This window comes from Brachycentrus maculatus, unplaced genomic scaffold (genome assembly GCF_059751285.1).
Source record: "Brachycentrus maculatus isolate JH-2025_06_01 unplaced genomic scaffold, ASM5975128v1 h1tg000216l, whole genome shotgun sequence".
Taxonomy (NCBI): domain Eukaryota; kingdom Metazoa; phylum Arthropoda; class Insecta; order Trichoptera; family Brachycentridae; genus Brachycentrus; species Brachycentrus maculatus.
In genome coordinates, this window is record NW_028280967.1 from 1,668,699 (window position 1) to 1,694,934 (window position 26,236).

At 35.5% G+C, this 26,236-nt stretch overlaps 1 protein-coding gene across 1 annotated transcript in view; it reads left to right on the forward strand.

The window, feature by feature from the left end:
- LOC148306972 (uncharacterized) overlaps window positions 1-26,236 on the forward strand; it is a 571,830-nt gene that overhangs the window by 514,513 nt on the left and 31,081 nt on the right. The window contains exon 3 of the mRNA XM_088264106.1: window positions 16,457-16,592. Within this exon, the coding sequence (XP_088120232.1) occupies window positions 16,457-16,592 (136 nt within the window). The remainder of the gene's footprint in view (window positions 1-16,456; window positions 16,593-26,236) is intronic.

Consider the following 26,236-nt stretch of genomic DNA (forward strand, 5'->3'; position numbering starts at 1 on the left):
ATATATATATATATATATATATATATATATATATATATATATATGTATATATATATATATATATATATATATATATTTATATATATATATATATATATATATATATATATATATATATACTTTATGGAATACTTTATGGAAATTTATGAAAGTAACGGCAATGTCTCCACCGAGACACCCATAGAGGCAAGGGTGAGTGAGGGTATGGTATGTGAGATAAGTATGTCAGAAATAACGAATGCCTTAAAATTAATGCGGAACGGTAAGGCTGTAGGGTATGATAATATTGCTATAGAGTTTGTAAAATGTGGTGGACTGACCACCCTCACATGGATTCACAGACTATTTAACCTGTGTCTTGAGGAAGGATACACACCTCTGGATTGGAGACGGGCAGTAATCATGCCTCTATTCAAGGGAAAGGGATCTCGCGCAGAGTGTGGGAATTATAGGGCGATAAGCCTGCTAAGCTCTGTCGGTAAACTCTATAGTAAGATTATAATTGAAAAAGTTAGAATGGTGACGAAAGAACGGATTTGGGATGTGCAAGGTGCTTTTATGAGTGGAAGAGGTTGCACAGATCAAATTTTTGCACTACGAATGCTGACGGAAAAGTTTTTGGCTAAAAATCAGAAACTCTTCTGTGCTTTCGTGGATTTGCAGAAAGCGTATGATAAGGTTGATAGGATAAAATTATGGAGCGTGCTGGAAAAATATGGAGTAGACAATAAACTTATACAAGCAGTTGCTTCCCTCTACGAGGGCAGCACAGCTAGTATAAGAGTGAATGGGGACATTACATCATGGTTTGCAATATCCAAAGGCGTAAAGCAGGGATGTGTAATGTCACCATGGTTGTTTAATCTCTATATGGACCATTGTATGAAAGAGATTGAAAGTATGGGAGTCGGAGCGAAAATGATGAATATAACTGTTAGTTGCTTGCTGTATGCGGATGACGCCGTACTGCTAGCGAGCAGCGCGGAGGACTTGCAACTAATAGTGTCAAGAATGTACGATGTATGTATGGAAAATGATCTGGCAATGAATGAAGGTAAGTCAAAGGTCATGGTGTTTGAAAGAGAGAAAGATTTGACAGAATGCAAGATTATCGTACACAATGAATCCCTAGAACAGGTGCAAGAATTTTTATATCTAGGAAGCATGTTCACAAGGGATGGAAAAGTGGATAAGGATATTGAGAGAAGAGTGAATGCAGGGAATAGAATAAATGGTGCTTTTAACAGAGTGATTGGGAATAAGAATATGTCCATGGAAGCCAAGCTAGCGGTTCACAACGGCGTGCTAGTACCGACACTAATGTATGGAAGCGAAACATGGAACTGGCAAAGGAAGGATGAAAGCAGAGTGAATGCTGTTGAAATGCGCTCCCTCAGACGAATGTGTGGAAAATCATTGTATGACAGAATTAAAAACGATGATATAAGAAAGGAATGTAAGGCTGAACGAGGAATAATTGAAAAGATTAGAAAGAGCTCTTTGCGGTGGTATGGACATGTGGAGCGAATGGATAGCGAGAGAATGACTAAAAAAATATATGTGGCGAATGTGAGAGGGAAAACAGAACGTGGACGACCGAAAAAGACTTGGCACGATCAGATCAATCAGAACCTAAAATCTGGCGGTGTCAAAAGTCTGCGTAATCGGAGGGCATGTATGACTAGATGTATGGATGTGAAGGAGGCTAGGAGTGTATGTCAGGACAGAAGAGTGTGGCGTTCCATCCTCTCTGCCTACCCCTGCGGGGAAACGGCGTGATGGTAGTAGTAGTAGTAGTAGTATATATATATATATATATATATATATATATATATATATAAATATATATATATATATATATATATATATATATATATATATATATATATATATATATATATATATATATATATATAAATATATATATATATATATATATATATATATATATATATATATATACACATTTATATAAATATATACATATATATATATATAAATTATATGAAAAAACAGATCGTTTTTCCATATAAGAATAGTTTGAAAACAGAGATCATTCTTTGGACGTCTTTTGATTATAAATTGTTTTTCGCTGAACAAAGTTTTCGTCCTTTTTTGAACACCATCCCGAGCTACCGTGATCGATGCGATCCATCATTTCATTTACGTGCCCTAGTCACTTTCAGTTAAGGCAGGAACCTGACAACAATATGCAAAGGCGCATGGGGGCGCGAGAAGGCAGGATTAGAAGCTGGATCTTCGTGTCGAGAAGTGACACCCCTGATTTCGCGTAATATTGGCCTCCTGTTTATGCAGAGCGGTAAATTACGGTCGCATTAATTCACCGCGGCGTCGGACGGCGCTAAGGGTGGCTTGGGCACTAGATGTAGCCACTTTGGTATCTTAGAGTGCTTCTCGGCTTACCGGGCCCTTCGTGGCTGCATATACTTGTCCCAATTTGTCTACGTAAATAATTTAAAAAAAAATTAACACTTGTATTCGACCACTAGTTGAGTTTTACTTAATTACACACAAGTTTCGAAAACTACTAGGGTCAAATAAATATAAGTGGTTTTTCACTCTAATATTTATTAAATATTTACCCTGGACTGGTACCTGAAGCGGAGGGCTGATCACCTTTTATTCATGTATTAACGATCAATATAACACTGCGTCAATACGTTCCAGTGCCCTATGCACCATTGGGTGCGGATAAGGGTTAGAAATACGATAGTTACGCAATTGTAATCAATGTCTAAGGGTAAATGTGAAAGTGAAAATTTTGATTTTATTGGTGAATGGTGAATGTTACACGTGTGTAATGTGATCACTTAAACCAGCCTATGACGGTCGTCAGCCCCGTAAATGCCCAGACTTCCATATTCTTCTTCATCTTTGATGAGATGTCAAAAAATAATATGAAGAATGACTCTTATAATTGGAAATAATCCAGATTTGTGAACAAGTATTTGGACACACATTAAAAATGTTGTAAAAAAAATACATTTGTTTGGTAAATCATTTCCGCCATAATAGTTTCCCCAATTCATTCACAGAAATTATCAAGACCTGAATTCATAACTCAATCAAAAACAATAAATTGCTCCACTAGTTTCGTAGTGCTACCCGATAGATAAAATCCCGAGTCCATCGCGATCCCATTATTGGCTGAATATACCGACGGAACCCGATACATTATTGGGATCCTCTTCAACCTTTACTTCCACGCCGTACACCGCTCCCTTTATGGTAGGTAAGCATTGATGCGCGCAATAATAGGCACTAAACCCCTACATACGAGTAAACCTAATGGACGGACGCACAATTTTTTTGCTGCTGGTCGAATTATTTTTACAAGCATAATCAATATTTTAACCGTCAAGTTTATAGTTTAAGTATATGACTTTTTTTATTTTTATAATTAAAATGTAACTTTGTTTTTAAATAACTTTATAGTGATTCTAAAACAAAGTTACATTTTAATTATAAAATGGAAAATCACAAAGTTAGTGCTTCGAATATAATATATTATATTATTTATTTTTATTTCCTACCCGAATTGTCTGCCTCCATAGTGTAATAAGGTAAGCACGCTCGACTACCTGGTTCGATTCCCTGGTCAAATAAATATAAGTGATTTTTTCACTGTAGTTTTTATTCAATATTACCCTGGACTGGTACCTGAAGCGGAGGGCTGATCACGTTTCCTTCATGTGTTAACAACGATCAAGATAACACTGCGTTTATATGATGCAATGCTTTATGCACCATTGGGGTGCCGATAAGGTTTTTTTTATGGAAGTGAGAAATTTATGAGGCGAATGTGGTTGGTAATAGAAGCAGAGGAAGGATTGCGATTGGGCACATAAAAATATTGTAAACGTTTTTTTTTTCTTTAAAGTTTTTTCCGACCACAACTCAATCATCGTTTGCAAAACTCCGTTTACGTTATAAATCGTAATTTTTATCTCATCGCTTCCTCTCGCATCTGCTGTACGCATATATTTCCCTTTTCTTCTCCCCTTCTACAACCTGCAAACAGCCTCCGTGATGCGTCTCAAATTATTCAAAATACCTCCCACCCTTTCACTTTCAGGCTCGTTAGACTGTCTGTTGCTTTTTTTTGTTTCCCCGTGTGTGTTTGTGTTTGACGTGTGTTTGTGTACGTGTCGTGTGTATTTATCGAAGGGGTTGGGATCAAACAAAAAGCGTACCCTCTGTTTACACAGACGTGGTCGGACATGTGTTCCGAGTTTGCTCGAAATAAGCATTAATTCGACTCCATGCTGCATCATCTATGACCGTTGAGGATTGCTAGAAGATCGCGAAGCGATTGATCACGTTACAACATTTTGAGTGTGTCCAAATGCTTGTTCACAAATCAGGATTATCTCCAATTTTGGGAGTTATTTTTCATATTATTTTTTGACATGTCATCAAAGATGAAGAAAGATGGGTCGTCAGCCCCGTAAATGCCCAGACTTCTATATTCTTATTTATTTATTTGGCGTTTAATTTGTAGAACTCCATTTTAATTTATGTATTAATTTTAAATCAAACACAGATTTTTTGAGTCTACTAAGTTGTATTTTATTAACAAAAACACATAAAAAAAATATATTGTGACAATTGTTTCGCCTTGTTAGGGCATTATCAAACGAATATTTTTTTATGTGTTTTTGTTAATAAAATACAACTTAGTAGACTCAAAAAATCTGTGTTTGATTTAATAATAATACATAAATTCCATATTCTTCTTCATCTTTGATGAGATGTCAAAAAATAATATGATTGATCTCGTTCAGTAATAATTTCCAAACGTACTTGAATTCCATTGATTGATTCGGCAGTCACGTCATGCTATCCATTTTGAACTTTAGTTTTACTTGGTGGATACCACTTTTTCTTAAAATCTTTTATGACACGTGTTTCCCTTGATTTGTTTGAAAACTCAGGTCCTTCTGTCATGGACAACGTCACCTAGGCCATGCCTTTGTTTTACTTGGTAGATACCACTTTTTCTTAAAATCTTTTGTGACACGTGTTTCCCTTGATTTGTTTGAAAACTCAGGTCCTTCTGTCATGGACAACGTCACCTAGGCCATGCTTTTGTTTTACTTGGTAGATACCACTTTTTCTTAAAATATTTTGTGACACGTGTTTCCCTTGATTTGTTTGAAAACTCGAGTCCTTCTGTCATGGACAACGTCACCTTGGCCATGCCTTTGTTTTACTTGGTAGATACCACTTTTTCTTAAAATCTTTTATGACACGTGTTTCCCTTGATTTGTTTGAAAACTCAGGTCCTTCTGTCATGGACAACGTCACCTAGGCCATGCCTTTGTTTTACTTGGTAGATACCACTTTTTCTTAAAATCTTTTATGATACGTGTTTCCCTTGATTTGTTTGAAAACTTATGTCCTTCTGTCATGGACACGTCACCTAGGCCATGCCTTTGTTTTACTTGGTAGATACCACTTTTTCTTAAAATCTTTTATGACACGTGTTTCCCTTGATTTGTTTGAAAACTTATGTCCTTCTGTCATGGACAACGTCACCTAGGCCATGCCTTTGAATCATGGTTTCATCTTGCAGCATCCACGAATTCAAAAAATATATATTACATGCATTAGTCGCATGTATCATACTCCCGATGAATAATTTCGATTACTTATTTTGGGACATAGGATTTAGGTTAATAAAATTGAAACACAAATAAAAAATAAGTAATAAATAAGAAAACACATGACAAATTGTAAAATATAAAACGATAAAAGGTTCAGTAAATAGGCATATAAAAAACATAAGGTAAAAAGCATATTTAATGGAATCAAATGAGAAAATCTAACTTATCATTAACAAAAATATTTTTTATATACAAATATAATTTTTTTTTTCAGTTCAGTCATTTTGGATCTCTAACTGGGTTTTATTTTATATTTGTCAGACAGCTGGTTAATTTAGGTACAGGCAAAATATTTAATAAAAATAATATGAATATTATTTTTCATCCATAGTTATTGAAAGTATTTCCTCCATATCCGCTGTTGTATTATATATTACTGACTAGTGTCTGTCTCCTTCGAAGGGGATTCTATCGAATCCACTTGCCTATAGGGTTGAACTCCCAAGCCCGGATCATCCCCGCATCCACACACATTACACATCCCCGAAGGTACCCGCCGCAGGGTAAACAAGAGCGGTTGTACCTTGTTAACTTCTTATACACTCTGTCTAGTCTCATGTTCTCGTGCAAATCTTATGGTTTAAAGTCTCGACGTTGCAATTTATCCAATTTAACGTGATCTACTATGTCAATGGTGTTTATTCTTAAATGGTTCCATAAATTATTTATTGTAACTGCAGACAGTTGGTAGAATTCCATATTGAATCGTTGGGTAATGTATCCAAAATTAAACAAGGTTTATTTGTTAATTGATTCGGCAGAAACTTTGTGGTAAAATCTATCCATTTTTAATCTAAGTTTTTCTTAGTAAATACGACTATTTCTTAAAATCTATTGTGACATGTATTTCGATGTATTCCGCACGTTTGAAAATAATGCGGAATGCATCGAAACGATAGATTTTAAGAAATAGTGGTAAATAGAAGTGATTTTTCACACTAATACTTATTCAATATTACCCTGGACTGGTACCTGAAGCGGAGGGTTGGTCACCTTTACTTTATGTGTTAACGATTAAGTTAACCCTGTTTTTATATTATGAAGTGCCCTATGCACCATCGGGCGCGGATAAAGGTTTGAAGAATAAAGAATATTTTGATACATTTTCATTTAACCGTTGATCTTACAGCCGGCATACTCTAGTTTCATTTCAAATTACGAAAAATCGCGCAAAATTCAATTTTAATACGAACCTTCCCCGCGCGGCCTGCTAAATTCAATTAATATTACGAAATGGGGATGCCTTTTAAAAAAATGTCACCGCCCGAATGCGAAGAAGACGTACTGCCTACCCATCGCATTGCGTTGGACTCGGATCTGTGGGAGGTTGCGAATGTAGGTGTTTTTATGTGGATGTGTCTATTAGCTGTGTGTGAGCTTCGCGTACGAGTGATTGGGATCAAATTGTCTGGCGGAATTTGTGCGGAATCCTTGATGAGAAATAGCTAGGATTTTTACGAGATAAAATAGATATATAAAAAAAATCACGAAACAATCAAATACCCCCTCGAGTGTCTACCTTTTCTTTCTGTATATAATTTTCAACCATCATTCCCAGTTCATCTCTTATCGATCCTCGAGACCTATGAAGTAGAGAAAGATTTCATTAAATTATTCGGCAGTCACTTTGTGGTAAAATCTATCCATTTTTAATTTAAGCTTTAGGACACGACTCTAAAATTTAGAATTAGCTTCACATAGCTACACATAAATTAAACCCTGAAGAAGGCATTATGTTGTTGCCGAAACTAGTTGGTTATTAAAAATGTGAGTCTTTTTATTTCACAGTCTTTTTATTTCTCAAAATAATACATCAATATGATCCACAAAGTTAATGCTTTCATATTCATATTCAAAACATATTCAAAACATCACACACTGTCTTTGAAAATGATAAAGAATGCATCAAAACGCGTGTCACAGTAGATTTTAAGAAATAGTAGTATTTTCTAAGTTAAACTTTTATTAAAAATTAAGCAAAAGGATTTTACAGTACCTGAATAATTTTTTGTTCGTTAGTTTTTGTAATCACCTATCGACGAAAACATCTGTTGTTTTCGGAACTAGTCGTGCGAAATGAAATAAAATTCATTACAAGCGTTTTATTTTTAATAATTAACACGTCCTTCCACAAAGTTAATGATAAATCAATAAATAATATAAGAAAATTAATACTTTTATTCGTCCATTTCCAGTTTATTTTAGTATGTTTACATTTCAAGTCATCGCAGAAAATTTTTACACCGACGAGAGTTGATATTTAAAACGGCAAATTGCAAACGGGCCTAGTTATGTCTGTGGGTTCTTTATTATTCTGAATCGGATCGGTGGAAAACAATAGACAGTAACAATACATTTATCTATTTTAATTCGATGATCATCATCATCGACACCCACGCCGCTTTTGTGTCATACAACCAACCCCGTACTCCCGTCGAGAGCACGCCACTTGAATATGAAACGCTATCCCTGAAAAGGCAGGGATGAAATGATAGTAAAAATATCCTGGGTGGTCTTTTATTCGACTTTCTCAATGTAGAAATATAATGTATAATTTTTTTAAAAATCAACATCCATGACTTCTTGACTCGATATTTTTATTTGTTAAACTGACTTACTAAACTCACGCCCCTTCTCCGCAGGGGTACGCAGAGAGAATAGAATGCCACACGAATCTGCCTTTGCAAACACTACTTAATGAACTGTATTCAGATATTTTATTTTTTTAAATGTCATCAGAGATGAAGAAGAATATGGAAGCATTTACGGAGCTGACGACCTATTTTTCTTCATCTTTGATGAGATGTCAAAAAATAATATAAATATTACTCCTGTAATTGGAGATAATCCTGATTGTGTGAACAAGTATTTGGACACACTCAAAATGTTGTCAAGTATTAAGATAATTTGCATAAAAAAACAATACATTGATTGATATTGTATTTTTCCTCGTTAAAATATATATTTTTAAAATCATTTAGTACAATATTTATTAGTTTATAATAAAACTACAACAACTTTTTCACAAAAAATCTATAATTATAAAACCGGTTTTAGATATTTAATTTAATGCTATTTTTGTAAAATACTGCTTCAATGACATTTCTTTAATGTCGTTCGTCGCTTGAGTAGTTTCTCATAATGACTGCTCAGATAATAATAACGTTTTTTTTTGGTAACTATAATAATTCCTACATTTTATGATCGCATTCCATGTACGAACGACACTCGTTGACTCTCAAAGACAGCATAGTGACAATTTTTTGCGAGTGTGTATTTTTTTTTTGAAAATCCAAAATTTTCACTTCGTTGTAATTCTGAGAAGGCTTCAGCGCAGTGAACATTAGGCATTGAGCACAGTTCCGAGTATCGACGAATATTCCGCCATCCCGCGCGCGGCCCCGTGTCTGTTCATTACACATTCCGGGTGACAGGGCTTTAGTGCGTCGGGGTGCCGCAGGGCACGCGGCTCTGCCCCCTGCCGTTTCGCGATCGTCCACCCCAGCACAAAGTACATCAACTTTATTGCATTCGCGGTAAATCTCGTGTTCCCTCGCAGTCTATCTTCGCGCCCCGATAGCCGTGTTCTCTCTACCTTTTTCCTGCTCGATTTCGCGATTGTGCAATGTGACGGAAGGCTGTTTCCACCGTTGATCAAAGTCACCAGGTTTTGATGGTTTTCCCGATCGCGACGTTTTATGGGGCGTCGCGAGCGTTTTGTCGACGTTTCTGAATTTGATGCAGCTTTCAATCGTGCATATATCTGTTCCTCTCCCTTTGCATTCCTCTTTTCTTACCATATTCAATAACACATTCATTTTAACAGGGTTTTAGGATCCAACGACAGCTGGTTATAAACTCAGTCTTTTGAACAATGTCTATATTGGATGGCGTATAACTGGGTTGCCGTGGCACAGAGTTGCCGTGGTACAGAGTTGACATGGCAACTGATTTGACATAGCAACTGAGTTTCTATGGCACAGAGTTGAGATGGCAAATGATTTGACATAGCAACTGGGTTGCTATGGCACATAGTTGACATGGCAACTGGGTGGACATGGCAAATGGGTTGCCGTGGCACAGAGTTGACATGATTGCAAACTTATCATCCACAAAATATGAAAATATTCAGTGAAATCTTACAATCTTGTCTTAAAAATCTATTCTGGTTCAATGACCTAGGTAGTTTCTTTATTGCCCGATTACTTTGATAGTCGTGTCATTGAAGTTCATCTATAACATCCCTTTTAAACAACTGTTTTTTTTTGTGTTGGTTACATCAGTCAGTTTATTTAGAATAATCAATTTAAAACAACAAATATCACTCCCCTATTACACTGCTCTTCATCGCGTGTATGTACATCCCATGTATATTTATGCTATCCTGATAAAATCATATGCTTCGTGCGCACCCCTTTTTACATTTTACGAGTATGTATCACCTTCTGTACTCGTACAAAATCAAACCGCATTATTGAAAACCGACCCCAACATACCCCACATGCGCCTGTAGAATCACTTTTCAAACGCCTCCAGCCGCCTCCGTCTTGCTTGCCAGATAGTCCACGTTTTGCCTCCATACTACAGCACGCTCCAGATTAGAATTTTGACTAAGGTTTTTCTTGTTTTGAAATTTGTATTATTAGATTATCAAAATAGACTTCTTATTGAATGCTATTCTTGCTCGTTTTATCCGGCTGACTATTTCTGATTTTGATATTTTATAGCACGGGTCGTCAACCTGTCCGTGATGGGCGATTTTTGCTTTTGCAAAAGCGGTCGATGGGGAAATTTTAGCCATGAAAAATAAGCAAAAGTGGGCGGTAGGGAATTTTAACTATGAAAAATAAGCAAAAGAGAACTTAAAACATAAAAAAATAAACAAAAGTGGGCGGTAGGGAAATTTTAACTATGAAAAATAAGCAAAAGTGAGCGGTAGGGAAATATTAATCATGATAAGTAAGCGAAAGTAAGCGGTCGGGGAATTTTAACCATGAAAAATAAGCAAACGTGGGCGGGTAGGCATTAAAAGGTTGACGACCCTTGGCTTATAGTGATATACTACCACAAAGCGACTGCCGAATCAATTAATGAAATAAGTAAATTTACCAATACTACGTAGTTGACGCGTTATCTCTTCCCCGTGATTCCAGCCCTGGTATGCGAGTCTTCTGGAATCTGGGACAACCAGGAGCGATAAAACGCATCGAGCATGAATATCGTTCTTCCGAGGGGGTGGGCTGGAAGAAAATATATCGGCACTCTGTTTTCGCTCACTGGGGACTGCTTTGCGATCCTTTATGGCCGATAAAGGATCAAATATATGTGCAAACAGACAGGAGGCAGTAAAATAATAGAAACATACGTAGACCTCTAAACACCACTATCCGGGGAGGGATTTCTGTAAACTTTCGCAATAACGAATGCCCCGCCCTTTAACCTTCTCGGTGGTATGTATTTAGTAGTATTTGACATTTAAAATGAAAATATTAATATAAAATATAATAGATACTGGCTCAAAATTTTTGTATTCCTACAACTACTACTACTACTACCATCACGCCGTTTCCCCGCAGGGGTAGGCAGAGAGGATAGAACGCCATACTCTTCTGTCCTGACATACACTCCTCGCCTCCTTCACACCCATACATCTAGTCATACATGCCCTCCGATTACGCAGACTTTTGACACTGCCAGATTTTAGGTTCTGATTAATTAAGTCTTTTTCGGTCGTCCTCGTTCTGTTTTCCCTCTCACATTCGCCACATATATTTTCTTAGTCATTCTCTCGTTATCCATTCGCTCCACATGTCCATACCACCGTAAAGTACTCTTCCTAATCTTTTCAATTATTCCTCGTTCAGCCTTACATTCTTTTCTTATATCTTCGTTTTTAATTCTGTCATACAATGATTTTCCACACATTCGTCTGAGGGAGCGCATTTCAACAGCGTTCACTCTGCTTTCATCCTTCCTTTGCCAGTTCCATTTTTCGCTTCCATACATTAGTGTCGGTACCAGCACGAATTGTATTCCTCCGTAATATAATTATGTATTACATAAAAGTATTATACGGAATTAAATAATTTATGAAAAAATCGGGCATAAAATCACCAATACCCGAACGTTTCTCGTGTCATTATACGCGCATGTCGTTGCGTGTTTAGTTGCGCCAGTAGTGCGCAGATTATCTTAAGCGGCGGTCATGTCGCTACGCTAGCTGTTGCGGTTACTTGCGATGTATTTTTTCTCGTTTTCAGATAATTACCAGAGCTAACGCTACAAAATTGTCATATTTCAACTTAGCCATGGTCAATAAAAGCAACCTTTAAGAATATCCACATTTTTCCCGTTTTTAAATCAAATTTTCACATGGTGTATAAAATACATATCACCAGTGCACGCGGAAGTTTTTAGCACCGCAAGGGAAGGGTTAAATGCTTACTGTTCTATTGAGGGATGACCTGCTATATATTTTCTCGGGGGTTTATTGCTTTTTTGTTTTCTTTTATTGTATTCCTTTTCATGTATTCGTCTATATAAATTCTATGGTATAATAGATTTAATGTGTCCAAATTATTCTTTGATATATTGTTTAAAGAAAGAAATTAAAAATTAAGAAAGGTGTGTTGAGATGGTTTGGGCATGTAGAACGAATGAGTGAGGAAAGAACGGTAAAACAAATGTATGAGGCGAATGTAATTGGGGAAAGGAGCAGAGGAAGACCGAGAAAAACATGGCACGATCAGGTATGCCAAATACTTTAAAGTGGCCAGGTTAGGAGTCGTAATAATCGGCGGGTATGCATGAGGAGATGCATGAACGTGGAAGAGGCGAAGAATGTTTGCAAAGACAGAGTGGTGTGGCGTTCTATTCTCTCTGCCTACCCCTGTGGTGAAGCGGCGTGATGGTTAGTTAATAAGTTAGTTAGTAATTATACTTAAGTTTTGTACTGACATTTCTTGGTGCAACTGCATTTTATAGAATAAAAGAACAACTAAGTATGTAGTTTTTTCCACATGAATTTTATTTGACCAGTATTTTATCAGACTCGTGTGAGGCTTGACAAAATTGTATATTATACACACAACAAAACAGGGGTTGAAAATATGATTATAATTTTTTTAATTCTACCAGAAAGATTTTGTTCTATAGTTGTTATTTTATTCTCCATAGTTGTTATTTTATTCTACAAGAAATTATGCTTTACAACATTTTGAGGGTGTCCAAATACACGTTCACAAATCTGGATTTTCTCCAATTAAGAGTTATTTTTACATTTTGACAACTCAACATGAGTGAAGAAGAATATGGAATTATTTATAGATTTGGCGTTTAATTTGTAGAACTCCATTTCAATTTGTGAATTAATTTCAAATCCAACACAGATTTTTTGAGTCTACTAAGTTGTATTTTATTAACAAAAATACATCAAAAATTGATATTGTGACAATTGTTTCGCCTAGTTATGGCATTTTCAAAGGAAACATTCGTTTGAAAATGCCATAAATATCTGTGATTTGATTTAAAATTAATACATACAAAAAAATTAAAAAAGAATATGAAAGTGCAATTAAATAAATGTGACCCGTCATAGGGTCTAAATTGTCACTTTATACACGTGTAACATTCTCCATTATAACTTGATTGACAACCACAATACTCAAATTTCAATACTCAAGTTGTATATATCCTTCAATGAAATGCTTTTATAGTTCTCAGCACCATCTATAGTTGAGTTTGACTTAAGACAGGTCCCACTCCCAGGTTCAACTCCCACCAATTAAAAAATATTTTTTTTTTTAGTTTTTTTTCAATACTCTTGGTGTTTGTAATTCAATTTTAGCATTTACCTACCCTATCCTTACTATCCTACTTGCACACAAACCTCTTAAAGTTAAGGCTTTGCGGGATATTCCTTCTTGTTTTTTGTATCACCTCTATTAGGTCGGGTACTTTTGGGACCCCCTTAAGATAAGATAAGAGCTGAAAATGTTCTCACTAACATTTCGGCTGTCCAATTTTAAAACACAGTAATTGACTTTTTTTTGTAGTACGTTTTTTTGCATTTTTGGACTAAGTAGAATCTACTTAGTCCAAAAATGCAACAAAAACATACTACAAAAAAAATGTCTCTTACTGTGTTTTGAGTTTGGACAGCCGATTTGTTGGAACGTGAATTTTAATCTTCTTCTTCTTCATGAGCCCTCTGTCGTCCGCTGGATATAGGCCTCTTCCCCTATTTTCCATTTCCTCCGGTCGGTTGCTGCTTGCAGTCAGTTTCTACCCCCCACAGCGACCGTAGGACCATCTCTTTTGGGGTCTTCCGACACCTTTTGTTCTCCCAACGTATCCATCTTTAAAATTTTGGAGTCCATTTAAATAATTGATATTAATCCATTAAAATTTTTAATCCACTAAGGCAACCATTGCTGGGCAACTTTTTCCCTAATGCGATTCCTATTTCGTTGTTTGAACGCAGGAATGGTATAATTTGGTTAAGTGAAACTAATCACGTATGAAGGGGATAATGCTTACCTATCCAGTGCTTGTTCCATCCGAATCCGAAAACTTTCATGTTAATTACTTTACGTTCATGAACCAAACGTCGGGCCGTCTGCCGCTCAGAGAAATGTTTTGACTTCTGACGTTCCGTTATAATCATTTCTATGAGTGAGCAAAATTAAATTTGGTTTTAATTCTGTATTAAATTATTTCCTTTTACTTGGTCAATACCACTATTTCTTAAAATCTATTGTGACACGCGTTTCGAAGCATTCCGCATCGTTTTCAAACACTGTATGTGAAGCTAATTCTAAATTTTAGAGTTGGGGCTTTGGGACGTTGATGATTGAAGAGCGATAGGAGCTGTTTCTTATTTTTATTTTTATTTCTTATCAGTGGAAACATAGACAATAGGGGTACTAAGGTAAGCTGATACTACCCTAGTAAGTAGTACCAGCTTACCTTACTACCTACCTCTACTGCCTACACTAGTATTACCCAGCTCACCTTACTACCTACCTCTACTGCCTACCTTAATTGATTCTCTGTGCAGCCCACTGCATTTACTCGTAAAGACATACATATATAGGTGCATTCGTTTACAAATTCATAAACATAATTAACATGCTATTTTTTTAGCAGAGACCCACCAAGCCAAGCCACCTTGTTTTATTATTTTTGATTTTTACCCAATTAGACAGAGATCGATTATGCCTCCGTCGCGTTTTTCTTACAGCTCTCTTTGAAATGGTGGCATTATTCCACGGAGAAGAGCAGTGTCTTGGCTTTGTCACAATGGATTACACCAATTAATTTATGATTAGTCGCCGAGATTAGCGACATCCCTAGGGAAACACACCCCCTGAGATAGAGAGAGGGATAGAGAGGTCGGCTATTTCGGTGACAATTGTACAATTGTGAATCGACGAATGACACGGCGACGGAATCCAATTAAAAATCTGTCCGATTCAGCATTCGGACGAGTTTATCAGTGGGAAAATTATCCCCGAAATCGCGAAATCAATTCCTTCCCTCGCCCGCTGATAACTTTTTTAATTCGCCATCCGCTCTCGCAGTATGCCCAATTTTTAATAAAGTGGATCATAAGCATAATTCGTTTCAGAATATTACTCGTTAAGCGAAACGCTCGTTAAGCGAAACATTATTTGTTTTGACTGGCGCGGGAGTCCCGGCTCACTAGTTAAAGTCGTGAAAAGGGGACTTGACCTTTCTCTGTAAAACTCGTTATGCGAAATTTCGCTCGTTAAGGGAGCAACTTTTTCACGTTTTATTGCTCGTTATCCGAATTACTCGTTATGAGAGGTTCCACTGTATTTTTTTTTCGTTTTCAAATTTGCTTACACGCGCTTATTCTATCTTACCTTTTTATTAAGGCCCAGTATTCGTTGAGTCGCAACTTAATTTTCTCTAAATCCAGGTAATATTTTACGTAACTGATTTTTTTCTGAAAACACCGAAAAACAATATTCTTCGTGAATCTCCTCATGCATACCCGCCAATTATTTTGACTCCTGATATGACTGATTTCGAGTATTTGACATACCTGATCATGCCAAGTTTTTCTCGGTCTTCCTCTGTTGCTTTTTCCATACTACATTCGCTTCATATTTTTTTTTACCGTTCTTTCCTTACTCATTCGTTCCACATGTCCAAACCATCACAACACACATTTTATTTTTATTTTTTTATCGAAAACGCTTATCTCAGCCTTGCATTCTTTCCTTATTTCACCATTCGAACATCTATCTTACTTGGCGCACATCCGTCTGAGGGATCGCATTTCGACTGCATTTAGTCTACTTTCATCCTTCTTTTGCCGACTCCATGCTTGACTTCCATACGTAAGGTTTGGAACCAGGACTCCGTTTCTATTATATTATTATTATTACGCTCTCCTAGTAATTCGATTTAGCATCTTCTTTTGACAACCTTTTCACCTCTTTTCACCAATTGTACTTATTTCTCATATAGGTTTTTTTTGTCCGCCTCCGTACAAAAGTATAAGTGATTTTTTCACTCTAATATTTACTCAATATTACCCTGGACTGGTACCCAAAGCGGAGGGCTGATCACCTTTCCTTCGTGTGTTTACGATCAAGATAACACTGTGTTTACATAATGCAGTGCCCTATGCACCATTGGGGTGCGGATAAGGGTTTGAATTGAATTATTAAATTTCTAATCTATGTATTGTTTGATTTCCTATTGCTTTCATACTAAGTATATGTTTTTTCTGTTTTCAGTTGAACCTATCCCCGGAAAGCACCTGCCGTTCGAGGGCTACGAAGCGGACTTGGAGCGTGACCATGCCCTTCCGACGTCCATGCCCAATGCCGACATCCTCAAGACGAACAGCAACCCGACTTATCACAAGCCAAGGTAGGCCAACCCCTCAATGATAGTTATTCTCTAATTGATAATCACAGTTTTTTTTTAATATTCCAACCTTTATGTATGGAAGCGAAGCATGGAGTTGGGAAAAGAATGATGAAAGCAGACTGAATGCAGTCCAAATGCGATCCCTCAGACGAATGTGTGGCAAAACGATGTTTGATAGATGTTCGAATGATGAAATAAGGAAAGAATGCGAGGCTGCGATAAGCATTATCGATAAAATTAAGAAAGGTGTGTTTGGACATGTGGAACGTATGAGTGAGAAATGAACGGTTAAACAAAAGTAATTGGAAAAAGAAGTAGAGGAAGACCGAGGAAAAGTTGACACAATCAGGTATGCCAAATACATGAAAGCGACCGGATCAGGAATCGTAATAATCATCGAGTATGTATGAGGAGATGCATGAATGTAGAAGAGGCGAAGAATGTTTGCAAAGACAGAGTGGTGTGGCGTTCGATTCTCTCTGCCTACCCCTGCGGGGAAGCGGCGTGATGGTTAGTTAGTTAGTAAGTTAGTTTTTTTTATATGTGAGTTGCATTTTATCGTAATCTTTATGTTTATTTAAAGCGAGGCCATATTTTTGTTATTGTTCTTTTACTTAATTTTTTAATAGATTTATATTATCCACTGACACTTCGTGATGGAATTGCATTTTTAATTTATTATTAGATACAAAACATAACATGATTTAAATTAAAAAAATCAGTTTTAATTTATTATTAGATTAAAACCAATATTTTTAGCTTTTCCACTTTTTTATTTGACCAGCGACCGGGTTTCGTCGTTACCGACATCATCAGACCGACATCACGGTAACGTCGGTATCGTCACGGTATCATCACGGTATCGTCGGTAACGATACCATCGTTACCGACATCATCGTTACCGACATCATCAGACAGTCTGATGATGTCGGTAACGACGAAACCCGGTCGCTGGTCAAATAAAAAAGTGGAAAAGCTAAAAATATTGGTTTTAATCTAATAATAAATTAAAACTGATTTTTTTAATTTAAATCATGTTATGTTTTGTTGATGTATGAGCCTTCTAACACGTCATTAAAATTGAATATAGCAGGTCTCGCAATCTCTAGTGGGCCGGGCACGTTCGGGCACTTGAAATGTCTGAAACATCGCCCCGTGAGCCGGTGTGTAATTAGGTATGGACCTACCTCGTGCAATCCTTGGGAAACGTTCTCAAACTAAATACGAGCGACTCGCTAATGTGAGTGTGTGCGCTCTCCCGCCGTTATTCATAGTGCTCGGATGTGGGGTGCTGTTCTCAAAATATTTATTATATACTCTTATAATACTAACACGCTTACAACATGTTGAGTGTGTCCAAATACTTGTTCACAAAATCTGGATTATCTCCAATTACAGGAGTTATTTTCATATTATTTTTTGACATCTCATCAAAGATGAAGAAGAATATGGAAGAAATTTGAGTAGTGTGTTTGTCAATAATGGGTAGAATTGGTGAATGTTACACGTGTGTAATGTGATCACTTAAACCAGCCTATGACGGTCGTCAGCCCCGTAAATGCCCAGACTTCCATATTCTTCTTCATCTTTGATGAGATGTCAAAAAATAATACTAACACGCTTCACTAAACCCTGTCAATTAACCTTTAGACGCTCATGCGCTCCATATGGGTAGCGCCCTGCCCAAGCATTTTTGTGGAAAATTATCGCGACTTGCCACCTACGCGCAACTCATATAAAAATAATTATATCTCTAAAATTAGTTGTCATTTTCAGGTCAAATAAAAAGCATTATCAAAATAAAAGATTGTTAACCGTAATAAAGCAGCTAAGAAATTATATGTGGCGAATGTGAGAGGGAAAACAGAACGTGGACGACAAAAAAGACTTGGCACGATCAGATCAATCAGAACCTAAAATCTGGCGGTGTCAAAAGTCTGCGTAATCGGAGGGCATGTATGACTAGATGTATGGATGTGAAGGAGGCGAGGAGTGTATGTCAGAACAGAAGAGTGTGGCGTTCCATCATCTCTGCCTACCCCTGCGGGGAAACGGCGTGATGGTAGTAGTAGTAGTAGTAGTAGTTAATTGTTTTATTATGGTCCGCCTAATAAATCACAACGCATCTCCCAATAGTCAATCATGTAATGCAGGTATAAACACTATTTGCATCATGACTAAAATATTTATCGGAACCAAAAATAAAATAATGGATCGGTATCTCAAAGACATTATTTACATAAGCTTATATTAATTTTTTCAATACTGTTGTCGTAAATCAGTGTAATCCAATAGCGAAATGCATCACAATCACCGCTTCTGTAAGGGACCGGTGGGCAATGAACGACTCAAATCCCCGGTCCCTTAAAGGACCACTGGGCGGCTAAAGGTTAAAGGAATCCGTAATAAAGTAACGATGAATAATAGTTGACAATATTTTGAGTATGTCCAAATACTTGTTCACAAATCTACATAATCTCAAATTTCTCAAAGTGTATTTTATTTTCCTCAGTATTTGAAATACTTGATCATGCCAAGGATTATTTCGATTTCTGATCCGGTCGCTTTCAAGTGTTATACATACCTGATAATGCCAAGTTTTCCTTGGTCTTCATCTGCTTCCATTACCAACCACATTAGCCTCATAATTTTGTTTTACTGTTCATTCTTCACTCATTCGATTTACATGCCAAAACCGTTTGACACATTTTTTAAAATAATTTTATCCATAATTGCTTATCGCATTGCATTTTTCCTTATATCACCATTCGAACAAGTAATTATAATAAAGTAAAAGTTAGTTCCAAAATATAATAATTGGTCTGGAGATCGTTTCCAAAGAAAGCATCGATTCATAGGGGTCTGAATCATTCCCCAAGTTAAATTATCATGACTATGAATAAGCCTTTTTGTAGCTATTTTGCAATTCATAAACTGTTCGTCACGTTATTAGTGTTAAACGTTGTTGTTTTGGAGTCGAGGGGGTGTGTTCCCCTGCACTATTAGAGTTTCTGCTGTTAAAGCTTGTGTTTCCGTCTCCATTCTTACTTAACAGCATGAAACACGTTTCGATGCTTTAATTTCAACCTCTCAATTCGTGCCCTTATTACTTAGGAACATATAATTAAAGTTGCATATTTTTTTTCTCCTTATCTGATAAAATAATATCCTTTTCTGATAAAAATAAAATATGTAAAACCAAAAAAGAAATAAATGAATAAACGAATAAATAAAAAAAATGATTAACAAAAAAAAAGTAAATAAGATAATAAATATAAAAAAAAAGGTAAAAAATAAACAATCAAAAAAAGATATATTAAGAAGTGTTGATTACAGATTTTATATTCTATAATGAGACTCGGAACATCAAGAATATCTATTTTTTTATTTTATTTTATCATATCCGCTCCCTTTGTGGAGCATATGGAGTCCACAAAAGTCTCTAGACTTTTCTGTCGGCCGCCAGCTCCCTTGCATCATTATATACACAACCAGACAGGGGTTGAAAACCATGATTTTATTTCATCTATCTTTAAGTAGTGTTTTATATTTAAGTGTATTATAATTATAATTTCATATAAGATATGGTAATGCTTTTAAGTGTGATTTATTATAATCATAAAATTTTTACTTAAAACGCTTAACACATAGCTCACTTCTTTCAACAACGTCATATATCAAAAATCGTCAATTTTCAGCTGTGCATGTTTTCAGAATGCCCAGAAAATGTACTATATCCCAGCAAAAGCGGCTTATTTTTATCTTAATATTTACCCACTACAGGGCAGAAAGTGTTGTTTTTGCATTTTGAAGAAAATGTATTGTTTAATTATTTTTTTTAAATATAAGTACTTAATATTTTTCAAATGGAGAAAAAACGTTCAGGTTTTACCTAAAAAGATTTGTTGCACAGTAAAAAGTTCAATAAGTGGCGTGATATTTATTTTTAATACATTTTATCATATTCTTAAACTTTAAAAACGTTCTCCTGACAAATCAAGTTTTTTGATATATGACGTTGTTAAAAGGAGTGAGCGATATATTAGGTGTAATTATTATTAAAATATAATATTCAAATTTATTCAGTTTAAAATATTTTGTCAGAAAAATTATATACAATAAATCAACGGTCAAATAAAATTAATGTGGAAAAACTATATTGTTGATGTGTTATTATATACTAGATTATGTCTTAATTCCTTCACTTTATTACTTCCGCAATCATTATTCGATTTTAGCAACATCTAAATGCCAGATAAATATCGAATAGCATTCAAGCATGGGAGATAATAAGCCAAATTTCTGATACGTGTTGGTTCGCAATGTGAATGCAAAAACTGCATATGAAGGTCAGATTTTAATCACCTTTCGCTGCAGTTCGGGATTAGTTAAATGCCCAGCAATTAATTTTAACCCTTTGGTTACCAAGATCTGATATATCGGCTTTCGGTACTCTAGCGAGAAATATCGGATCCGCTGGATCTGATGACATGATTTGTAAAAGTTTTAGATATGTTCTCAATTGCTAGGGATTCCTTCGGGGTTGTGCGAAAATTTTCGATTTATTTTTATTTTTGTTCAAAACCGTATACATTTAGAATTATTGACTATTTACCAATTACAGGTACATCTTACAATTAGTTATTCTTCTTCAAACCCTTACCTGCACCCCAATGGTGCATAGGGCACTCCATCATATAAACGCAGTGTTATCTTGATCGTTAACACATGACGAATATCAGCCCTCCGCTTCAGGTACCAGTCCAGGGTAGTATTGAATAAATCAGAGTGAAAAAATCGCTTATATTTATTTGACCCTCCTCCCCCTGGGAATTGAACCCGGGACCTCCAGAACGGTAGCCGAGCGTGGTAACCATTCCACTACGGAGGCTGACAATCATTTGAATGGCATAGTAACCTCAAAAGAAAGAGACATTACTATTTATCATTAGAATCCTAACTGTCCATCAAACCTCCTGCCTTTTTCCTCTACCTCCTTCCCTAAACTCGCTTTTTCCTTTCCACTCCTTATTATCATCTTTTGTAATTTATGTTTTTTTAAATGTTTATTTGTAATCTTTGTTTTTTTTATGTTCAATTACTATCTACCCTCTGATTGCAAACAGCTATAAGTATATGGTATCAAACGTTTTGATCAATATCACTTGTCTGATTTTGGTTGGTTAGAACATAAGTATAGCTTTTTAGCAATAAGCCCGCAAATGTACTTATTTATTTTCTGTACATGAACTTTAAATAAATAAATAAATAAAAGTCCTGACAACCAAAGGGTTGATCGGGATTATTTTTGAAAGCGATAATTCTTTTTAGACGGAATGTGCATTTAAATTGGCCGTGTAATTTACAACTCATTTGGTCAGTGTTCAAAATTGATTATTTTGCGGCGAAACCAACTCATTATTAACATATTGTTATGCACTTTTTATTTATTACCTTATTTTGCTAGAAGGCACGCTTTGTTATGTAATTTATTGTCCGCTTATATAAAATTGTATTTATTAATAATGCAATATTTTACATTTACAGTTGTTCAAAATTGTGGCAATAGTTCCTTTCTCTTGTAATATATGGATGCATCTAGAAATAAAATTTAATGATTCATTTTTTAAACAGCGAAAAACTAGCAAATCAGCAAATGTATTCGCTTAATGTTCGGTGATGTTATCTGCCTTTTTACGTTTCGTATCACTTTCCATTTGCAAGGCATTTGATAGGCGCTGTGGCTTTAACTGACGTCGCGGGTTCGATTCCCGCCTATTGCAAAAAAAAATCGAGAGATATTTATTTTCAATTGGTCTGGGTATTTTTGATGTCTTTTTCACATTTACCTTCTTTGTCCTTACTATCCTACCTGCAGACTAGTCTCTAAAAGTAGAGGCTTTGCGGGTTATTCCTTAAAAAAAAAACTTAATTTCAGCTTCCCAAAATTTTGTGTCATTCTATTATCACGGGGGAAATGAGTCACAAAATCCGTATCATCAAGCTGCTCTCCGGCGTAACACAAAAGACATTCGTTAATTTTTCTCTTTTCTACCGAACATATTAATATCTGTAGTGATTTTATTTTATATTATTATTTAGTGAAAATTTTTATATTTTAATGTCATATTGTGAACCAGGCAATCGCCATGGATCTTCCTCGGAAGGCGTCTAGAAGAAGACCATAGAATTAATGGATGCTACAGAAAGATAACATGATTCAAAGACATGGCCTAGGTGACTTTGCCCATGACAGAAGGACCTACAACCTGAGGACGAGGAGAGTTGACCCCAACAGTTTATAAAGACAATAAGTCTGGATGGAGCCAGGAAGAAGAAGAGATGCCCTATGCACCATTGGGTGTGGATGAGGGTTAGAATGAATACATATGTATTTATAAATGGCTGTATAAGGTTCAAACTTTGCCCAGTATCACTAGTCTGTTTTTGGATGATTGGAAGATATTGCCTCATAGCAATAAGCGCCGCCGATGTACCCTACACGAGAAGCCTGTAAATAAATAAATATTTTTGATAATTTAATTGGATGACCAGCTGACTTTTAGGGTTCAAATATCGCTCACTCCTTTCAACAGCGTCATAAATCAAAATATTAAATTTTTCAAGAGATTGTTTTTAAAGCTTGAGAATATAATAAATTGTTTTAAAAATAAATATCAAGCTACTTATTAAACTTTTTACTGTGCAACAGATCTTTTTAGCTAAAACCTGGAGAGTTTTTCTCCATTTGAAAAATATTTACAATATTTAAAAAAACAACTAAACAATACTTTTTCTTCAAAATGCAAAAACAACACTTTCTGCCCTGTAGGGGTAAATATTAAGTTAAAATATGCCGCTTTTGCTGGGATATAGTACATTTTCTGGACATTCCGAAAACATGCACTGCTGAAAATCGACGTTTTAGATGTATGACGTTGTTGAAAGGAGTGAGCGATATAACGAAGACCCTTACGGCTAGCACTTTATGACGTATTTGAATATTTCATTGCCCGAACGGAATGGCCCGACGCAATTATTTTTCATGTCCGACTTTCGTATTAGGTTCTCGTATTACCATGCGAATTGCATGTCTTTATTAACACTCGGATAGATACGCCCTCTCGTCGTAAGCGCGTCGAATGCTTAAACGTTGACCCAGGAATAGGGATCAGGTGATTTAACGTAAATCATATTTTGATTCGTTCGCCAGTCGAACGTTTTAGTTTACCTTGTCTGCCCTACACCAAAGGACATTGAATTGTATTACGTGGAAATATACTCGTATAGTTTAAAGAGCATTGGAGTAATCCAGCAGGCACTGTAGTTTAAGAATTATACAAAAAAGTTTTTTAACTTATGTCATACATTATCGAAGTAATCAATGTTTTATATACTAACGAATTTGACAATGTGTCATGTATCGCCAAAGATGAGAATATTGTATATGTTACCAAAGTTTACAAGCTGTTATTTATAATCAAAATTGACAATATTGTATTATTATCAAAGCTGACAGTGTATACAATATATTGCCGAAGTTGACAATGTGTTACCGATGTCGATAATGTTTTATATATCACCGAATTTGACAATGTGTCATGTATCCCCAAAGTTGACAATATAGTATATGTTATCGAAATTCACAAGCTGTTATTTATAACCTAAGTTGACCGAAATGCACAATATCTTATTTATTCTCTTATTACCGAGTTGACAATGTGTTAAACAATATATTGCCGAAGTTGACAATGTGTTATGCATTACCGAAGTCAACAATGTGCTACGTATTACCGAAATTGACAATCATACTGCCAAAATCACATATCAACCCTTTCTAGTAAGAAAAACCAACATTTTCAAAATATACCAATTATTTGAACATACGAAAGAACTTTCCCGCCTCCCTAATATTCTATTTAGAAAAAAATAATATGTACTATGTTTTTTACAATACTCTTAAAATTTTAATCTTCAGTATCTCGAAATGTGGTTGTTAGGGATGTCCCTTTCGCAATTCACCACAGAGGTCGATCAAGATGACCTTACGATACAATACGACGGTTGTACCTACGTACATAATGGGCCAACGAAAGCTGTATGAAGCGAACATCATAAACTTCACCAATTACTATTAATATTCAATTTATCGATAATCAAATGCTTCCCTCGCCGACGATGCGATTCTGACAAAAGCGTAAAAACTCGTCGTAAAATCGCTGAGAGCAATCGATACGTCCGCTCTGCACTTATCTTTCCCTATAAAGATAAACGTATGGTAGAGACTTTGTGCAATTATTGGTTGTGTATGCAAATTTGTGCGTTTTTTTGCCTTCTTGCAATGACTGGATTCTTCGGGCAGTATGCAATATCGCCCAATGACTCAGTGAATAGTTATGATAATATATACTGCATGTGGGTTTACAGTACTTAAGTACTGTTTTTATTTAATTCAATATAGAATAATGAGTCAATATTTTAGATTACTTGTACCTGATGTTCTTAGTAACTGTCAAATAAGATGTTGACTTTGTATGATTATATTATTTATTGATTCGGCATTAACTTTGTGGAATGACATGATTATTTTACTAAAATTAAACACTTGAATATACCACTTTATCGAGTTTTATTTTTATTTACGACTAGTTTCGAAAACGATAGTTGTTTTCATCTTCTGGTACAAATTAAAACTAACGAATAAAAATATATTTAGGTGTATATATAGGTTAATAAATATAGGTAGGGGGGTTAAGGAACAACATTCTACTGTAAAAAGAAACATTGATAATAATGGTGACGAATTTTGAAACAGTATATTGTTAATTATTGTTTTATCTGAATTAAAATTTTTATGTATTTCTAAATTTTCTAAATTATTCATGACTTGACCTTTATTTGTAACAGAGTGTAATAATTTAAGTGTATGAGAGTCAAATGAGTGGTTAGTTTCCATGATATTTCGATAAAGTGGTATATTCAAGTGTTTAATTTTAATAAAATTGTATGATTATTAAATATTCGAAAACAGAATAGGTAAGATGGTAGGGCATCATTAACTATTTTCATTAATTGATTCGGCAGTCACTTTGTGGTAAAATCTATCCATTTTTAATTAATGTTTTACTTAGTTAATACCACTTTTTCTTAAAATCTGCTGTGACACGTGTTTCGATGCATTCCGCATCATTTTCAAACACCGTATTTCCGAACACCGGTGTTTGAAAATGATGAATGCATCGAAACACATGTCACAGTAGATTTTAAGAAATTGTGGTATTTACTAAGTGAAACATTTATTAAAAATGCATAATTAACTAAATAACTAATCCTCACAGCACTTCACCGCAAGGGTAGGCAGAGAGAATAAAATTCCATATCACTCTGTCTTGCCTTTTCTACATCAATGGATCTCCTCATGCATACCCGCCAATTATTCTGACTACTATTTTTTGACATCTCATCAAAGATGAAGAAGAATATGGAAGTCTGGGCATTTACGGGGCTGACGACCGTCATAGGCTGGTTTAAGAGATCACTTTACACACGTGTAACATTCACCAATTCTACCCATTATTGGCAACCACACTACTCAAATTCTTGGAAGTTCTATATATATGAACCAATTTAGAAACCTTGTTCTT